Source organism: Pygoscelis adeliae, unplaced genomic scaffold (genome assembly GCF_000699105.1).
Source record: "Pygoscelis adeliae isolate BGI_AS28 unplaced genomic scaffold, ASM69910v1 Scaffold1000, whole genome shotgun sequence".
NCBI classification, from domain to species: domain Eukaryota; kingdom Metazoa; phylum Chordata; class Aves; order Sphenisciformes; family Spheniscidae; genus Pygoscelis; species Pygoscelis adeliae.
In genome coordinates this window covers 11,752-18,763 of record NW_008823952.1, presented here as the reverse complement: position 1 = coordinate 18,763, position 7,012 = coordinate 11,752, and the positions used below count along the sequence as shown (strand labels likewise).

The 7,012-nt window shown below is 49.4% G+C and overlaps 1 protein-coding gene across 1 annotated transcript in view; it reads right to left on the bottom strand.

The window, feature by feature from the left end:
* Positions 1–512: 512 nt before the first annotated feature.
* Positions 513–7,012, bottom strand: part of SMARCD1 (SWI/SNF related, matrix associated, actin dependent regulator of chromatin, subfamily d, member 1) — a 7,785-nt gene continuing 1,285 nt past the window's right edge. Inside the window, exons 2-13 of the mRNA XM_009321403.1 lie at positions 6,962–7,008; positions 5,958–6,000; positions 5,739–5,861; positions 5,311–5,433; positions 4,719–4,835; positions 4,299–4,400; positions 4,053–4,214; positions 3,845–3,942; positions 3,276–3,411; positions 2,795–2,917; positions 2,461–2,562; positions 513–2,231 (exon numbers count right to left, since the gene is read on the bottom strand). Coding sequence (XP_009319678.1) covers positions 2,178–2,231; positions 2,461–2,562; positions 2,795–2,917; positions 3,276–3,411; positions 3,845–3,942; positions 4,053–4,214; positions 4,299–4,400; positions 4,719–4,835; positions 5,311–5,433; positions 5,739–5,861; positions 5,958–6,000; positions 6,962–7,008 — 1,230 coding nt within the window. The 3' untranslated portion in view covers positions 513–2,177. The remainder of the gene's footprint in view (positions 2,232–2,460; positions 2,563–2,794; positions 2,918–3,275; positions 3,412–3,844; positions 3,943–4,052; positions 4,215–4,298; positions 4,401–4,718; positions 4,836–5,310; positions 5,434–5,738; positions 5,862–5,957; positions 6,001–6,961; positions 7,009–7,012) is intronic.

Below are 7,012 nucleotides of genomic sequence, written 5' to 3'. Positions count from 1 at the left end.
ACAAGGGCTTACAGGTTTCCTGTAAATCATTACATTTCTACTTTTATAAACGAGGCAGAGTGAAGAGAGTTTTGCATAGTTTTAAGCCCTTGTATGTAACAGTTTCCTCAGAATTATGCCCAACTCCCATGGGGCTTGTAACAGGCTATCACAATTCTGCAAGGCAGCAGTGTGGGAACTGGGCTGTCTAGCTTTTATCAGCAGCTTGGCCACTGGATTTCCAGTTTTGCTCAAGTTACTTTGTTTACCACAAAAGCACTTTGCAAAGGCTTAGCAGACTCTGTAAGTCAGGAGATCCTTACATGAAAGGCTCTCTATAAAAGGCCAAAATATGAAGAACATTTTCTCTCTGGTCTCTTAACCCAACTGGCTTTGTTTAAAAAAAAAAAAGAAAAGAAAAAAAAAGTGGAGATAATCCTGTCCCTTCCCAGGCAAGTACATGAAGTGTCATCCACCAAGGCAGCTGCTGAGAGAAAGTGTGCTGTCAGCACAGAAGGAGGGAGGACAGCTTCCTTCACGGAGGCTTTTATTAAAACTGGGTGACGTCTACAAGGATACAGTACAAAAAAAAAATTTTGGTCCATGGAAAAAACCATATTATTCAGTTAAGAAAAGCAGTTATTCTGCAACAGCTATGTTTGCCTACGCAGTACTCAGCATCCTTCATGTGTGATTACCCTGAGGAGTCAGTGGGCTGCTTCATCAGCACCAAGACCTTCACCCCAGTACCACAGAGGAGCCATTTCATAAGGGGACAAAGGAGAGGGGAAGTCGAGAGTCTATTACTCACAGACATGTAGTAACACAGACACAAGGAGTAGGGCCACCCAGGCTCCCAAATTCATAGCAACCTTCCCCAACCACACCAAAGCTGGGTGTGGGGATGAAGGGGGTTTGTCAGTAACATGATTTTGCAGCTATTCCAAGAGAACATGACCAACTTTCAAGTCCGTTTGCATTACAGTCCCGAGCAGAAAGTAAGATCCGGGTTAAGAGAAGCCATTCTCTTACGCCTGACCACTAGTTCACTAGTAATTCATTCCATGAAGAGGCATCTGGGCTGCTACTCCCTACAGTAGAGAAAATCTACTCGTACATTCCTGAACCATGCTGGGCCTTATGGCAGCCCCAGAACCTAAAACTTGACTAAAAACCACAGGAGCTTCAGCATGGAAACACCTGCTAACTCGCATATGCTTGGAGCTGCATCCGTTCCCAAGGACCGTCCTGTTATACCCTCAGATCCACACGAAGGAGCCTCTGGTCCCCACAGCAAGTGACACAGGATAACTGTCCCAAAGGAATGAGCCTACAACACTGCACCCCTGCACAATTCCACCAGGCAGTTGCATCCCCTCTCCCTGCTACAGGGAAAACAAGCAGCCAGGTGGCTTGCTGGAACTGCAAGTGTAGGTCTTTTGAAGTGCAGAGAAGTCTCACCACTCCAATGCTTCCACATCCCTGCAGTAAGCCAATGCCTCATCTCCCCTGTGATCCTGGCCTAGGACAGTCTGTCAAAGAACACGAAGGGAACAGGGCGGGGAAAAAGGGACAAGGGAAGAAGCAATTCTCTACGCAGTCCAGTAACTTCCTCAAGGAGGAGAGTGACCTATGAGGCAGCCCAGTGCAGCAGCACCCTCCAAGCGAGGGAGTAAGGGCAGGGAGGTATGTCAGCTCATGGCATCCTGCCCACTATGTCTCCTGGCACCTTGCTGTAAAAGCAGGGAAGAGACTAGCCACAGAACTCCACCCTTACAGCAGGTCCCGGCTTCCCAGATCCAGGTCTCATGTGTGCCACAACTAGATGCTAGTTGGGGAGGAATGGGCTGTGGTTTCTGAACTTGAGAAAGGCTCCAAGTCAGCAGTCGTACTGGCTACTGGGGACGCTACAGGCAGTGCGGAGTCAAGGGGAGGCTCTCAGAAGCCTTGGGACTGACAAGGCAACAGTCAGGAAGAAAACCAGGTAGAAATGTGTGCTCATTGGAGCCTGTCTGCTTGCCACACCCCAGAAGACCCCAGGCGTCCTGGAGTTGCCCCAACAGGGACAATACCAGGATGAACAATGATGCAGGCCTCGCTGCCGGAGTGGGATTATGTGAGCCTTAACAGCGTACTCTGCAGCTCTCTGTCTCCACAAATAGCTGTGATGCCTTCTGGTTGGGGAGGAGCAGAGCAGCCTATGTGTTACGGATTCCCAGGGCCTGCTCCAATTCCTGCCGTCTTTGCTGCACCTGCAAGAGAAGCCAGAACTGCAGCATTAACATACTCGGACAGTGCAGCACCGCAGCATCTGAGTAACACAGGACCCAGCTGGAAAAGGGTGAACTCAAACTGGGACCAAGATGCATTAGCAGTGTCTGCAAGTGAAGCTTAGCACTGCCACTTTCCACCCTCAGTAAGGAGTGACAGGTACTCTGAGCCACTGGGTATGGAGAGGGACCCCTGCTCGGGGATGCTCACCTTGGAGTAGAAGTATCTGCACACGGCTTCCTGAGCCCACGGCTGGAAGTAGAACTCAGCTCTGCGCTCCTCTTCAGGATTCCCAACAACATCAGTCATTGTCTGGAGAGCACAAAGGACAAAACAGTTCAGGGAGTGCAAAAGCTTTGGCTGTGCTGAGCAAGCCCACGCCCCCTCCCCTTTCCTCAAAGACATTTCAGTACAGTCAGGTCAGGTTCTTACACTTGACTCCAAGTCTTGCTTTCTGAGCAGGAAATTGCCTCTCTGTGGGAGCTGGTTATAATGAGGGAAGCGTGTGACTGGATCCACCTTCCACACAAGACAAAGGTTTTACCTTTAAATCCCGGCACTGGGACTGCAGCCAGTCGTTGATGAAGCCCTGAGGATCTCGGGCAAAGCTCAGCATGAACTCACGCTGGGTCTTCAGCTGGTTAATTGTCTCTATTGTTTCATGAATCTGAAGGAGATAAACACAGCAACTAAACTGCTGAACAGGGGAAAAAGTCAGACAGAAACATCAAGAGACCCAACACATGAAGGCGAATTCTTACACCCCCTGGTTGACATATACCTGTCAGATAGGATTTTCAATTCCGTTTCCTGCTCTAAATATTACCAATTTTCCCACTGACCATTTGCTTTAAAACTACGCTTCCAGGTAAAGCCACCTGTTTGTAAGTGTGGCTGACCCCACTCCAGCTTCCAAATGCACAACAGAGCAAAGCTGAACTCCTGTCCTGTTCAGGGCTCACCTGCTCCAGAGACAGATTCCTACCCAGCAATGAGGAGGGCAGACCTGAAGGAGCTCTTCCTACCTTGTTATCCAGAGCAGCTATTTCCTGTTGACTGGCTGTGGATAGCAGAAAGGAATTCATCTGAGTTTTCAAGGTATCATCCACCTCCACATCAATGTCATAGCAAGCTGTTTTCTTCTGGTCATTTGGGTCAACACTAGGGGCATCCACAAGAAAGAAGCCAAAATAAGTGGGTAGCTCAAGAAAGCACCAAATTGTAGCTCCTCTAGGATGACGCAGCATATGGACTGCAGGCAGGGACAAGCCACGCTAGTGTTAGCTTCAGTTCTAACACCAAGCAGCAAAGCTCCACTGACGGCTTTGCAGCACAAGGATCAAGTAATTGCTCCGAGCAGATTTCTATCTGCAAAAGTGTAATGCAAAGGACAGCATGAACGTGGGAGTGCCTTGTGGAAAAGAGGGATGTGGTAAATGAAAGAGGCGGCTGTTCTTGTACGAAGAAACAATGACAGGCAACATAGGAACTGCTGCTGAAAATCAGAACATATTACATCGTCTTCCTGTGCCAGCCTCATCCATCCTTTCCACTCTTCTTCCTAGAAATATGAAGTCAAGTGGATCAATCTCACCTGATCACATGATTAATGATGATCGGTTCTGGGGGCATAAGCAACGCATGAAGTCTTTGTGGGATTTCAGAGAACTTCATCCGCTGAGATTCAAATATCTGTGACAGAAACACAGGGCTAAGGAAAGGAATGGGAGCTCAGTGCCAGCGATCACTGGCTGCTGACACAGAAAACCTGAAACAGTCGCTTGTTCCAGCCCCACCGTTACCTGCTGGAGGTATTTGTCACAGATGACATACTCCCGTTCGTGGGGGTCCTGGAGCTTGTGGGTCTTGATATATTGCCATAATGCCTGGATGATCACTGGACGGGTCTGAGTGTGAATCCCCAAGAGACGAGCCAAGCGGGGATCCAATTTGAACTGGGGAGGCTGAAACAAGAAGCACAGAAAGGTGAGATGGCCACAGACACAGCTAACAGAACATGCCCAGCACTGTTACCCCCAACATCTTACCTGGTAATCCAGCATCAGAAGGACAGTACAGCGCACATTTACATCTCCTGGCCTCTTCACCTGGAAGCCATCTGTCTCCTGAGTTGTAGCAGTCCTGTGCCACTGGAACAGGAGAGGGCATTTAGAAGCACCCCCACACTTGGTTCCCTTTGCTCCTGCTGCTTGGCACCCAACAAGCTTGCCAGTAAATCCCACCCACCTAGAGAAAGATCACCTTATTCCCAGTTAGAGCTTGAAACAAGAGTTAATACATTTGTCCAGACCCTCAGCAAGTCAGAGGAAAAGCTAAGAATTCAAGAGCTCCTGGCTCCCAGCCACTTGTTCAAGCCTTAAGTATCTCCACTTCTCAAGTGATATACAAACTCTGTCTGCTGAAACACCAACCCATTTTTAGAGGTAACACAGCAAAAAGAAGCTCACCTCTACTAGGTGATTGTCAGGGCCATACAGGTCTTTATCAAGTTCAATGACCAGAGATTTAAAGAAGGATGAGAACTTTCTTTTCTGCTTGGTGGCATCATATTTGGACAAAGCAGACTGCAAGCAACACAGGAAGGAAAAGTGTTAGGACAGCAAGTCTCAGCACTCAAGCACAGCCACCGTGCACAACAGTGTTCCTTTAAGTTCTGAATACCTACATTCACCAACATGTGCTTGAAAATCAAGTTCCAAGTCAGAAAGTGAAAGACTGGAGTTAAAGATGAGCTTGCAGGAATTAAATCACTCAGCAATTACATACAATGCAAGTGCCCTGGTTCTCAGAGCCAGGGTACACAAGTGCCACTGATCTGCTCTCACCATTAATTCTTATAGCTATAAGAACTTTGTGTAACTCATGTCCTGCCATGGGAATACCCGTTGGGCTCGGTCTCATCACCATCAGACTCCTTGGAAAACAGAGATGAAGGAGGATATCAAGCCCCTAGCTATGCTCTCAGACACTAAGAAACTGGTTTCATTGCCAATTCCAGATCCATAAAGTCACCTCTGTGGTTGGGTATTTCACACTTACATCTTCCAGCAGCCGTCCTTCCACCCGAAGCTCCCAGGAGGCGACTGTTCCTTCACCATCCTCTGCATCCGACTTGGCTGGATTGAAGGTATTGGAGATAAAAATACGTAGCTTTCGTTTTTGCTAAGAGAAAAAGCATCGGCTCAGTGTTAGTTCTGAAATAAAGGGCTGACTATCTTGCTTATATTTTGCTAAAACTAAGCTTAATGTTTTTAGCTGCCTCATATTCCCCCTCTCCCAGGGCAGACAGCAAGGAAATAGGCATTTCTGGTTCCACTCCTTGGTTATGTCTGGAGCATTAAGATTCCTGATATGCCACGCTTACAGGGACATGACCCAAGCTTCAGTGCCCTCCTGCTGCCTTAACTAAAGTAAGAGCCTCCAACCAAACCTTGCTTATGACAACCACGAACGCAGCCCCCCGCTACCTTAATGGGTCGCTTCAAAGCCTCCTGGATATCCAAGCGTTTCCTCATGATCGTCTGGTCCAATTTCCTTTCAAAGGCCAGCAAGTCCATATAGGCCTGAGACTCAGGTACAAGCTCACGAATCTACAGCCAATCAAGAACGCAAATCACCGTCAGCTCGCCCGCACTTCTCCAGTCTACTTCGTATCAACAGAGGCTGCAACTGCATGTGCCACTCACCCTCTGAGGTAGAATTTTGTCAGCCATCTTCTTCTTTTTAGCGCTGTTAAGGAAGGAGATGCACACACAGGCATTAAAATGGCAACCACTTTGTGCAAATTAACTGTAGACATTCACGATTGTTTAAAGACGACGGCTTATTCTCTGTTTTAGTACTGTGGCATTAGCAGTGCCCTCAGCCGGGATGCCAGTCTCGGGCCCAGGCTCTCATTTTCAGAGGCACTTATCGTTACCGCCTGCGTAGAGTCAGGCTCTTTATTCCCCACAGCCCCTGCCAGGCCTCCAGCACTGCAGAGCTGATGAACCCTGCAGCAGTGTGACTAACCGATTACCTGAACGTTTCACATCCCCTACGAGAGCTTAGAAAGCAGGGTGACATCAAGTTGGAAAGGGCGTACTGACGTAACACCTAATCAAAGTGACTCTCTAGCCTCAATTAGCTTTAGATTGACTTTTCTAGGAGATGCTTTTTAAATCAAGGGATGAATTACCGGTGTTATGGGGGAATCGCATCATACTGCCAGAAACGTTACATAAACTTGCTCTTGCCTAGCAGCTGCACGTTAGCCTTTGGTCTGCTGGAAGCTCCCCTCTCCCAGAGAAGGGGCTGCGCGAGAAGGCTGATGTCCCTTTCAGCCACGCAGCGAGAAGCAGCCATGAGAAGCCCGAGCACAGCACGAAGGCAGAGCGCCTCGTGCACGGCCAAACAGAAAAGCTTTGTGCTGCTAAGCGCAGCCAGCCGATTACACCAAGTCAGTGACTGACGCTTCCCGCTGCCCGGCACAGTCCCCGCTTCAGCGAGGACTCACCGCTCGCTCTCTGATTTTCGGGGGTGCCTGCCCGCACCCCCAAACCCGGCCTCTCCCCGTGGGGCCTTTGGGGAGAGAGACGATGCGTCTGTGCTCCCGCCTGGGGATGCCCTGATGCCCGGGATGACCTGGGACACCCCGCTGCCCGGGGATGCCCCGGGGATGTCCCCGCTGCCCGGGGATGCCGGCCCTTACTTGTGGTTGCGGTTGGGCACGGCCTGCGGCTGCCCCCCCTGCGACTGCTGG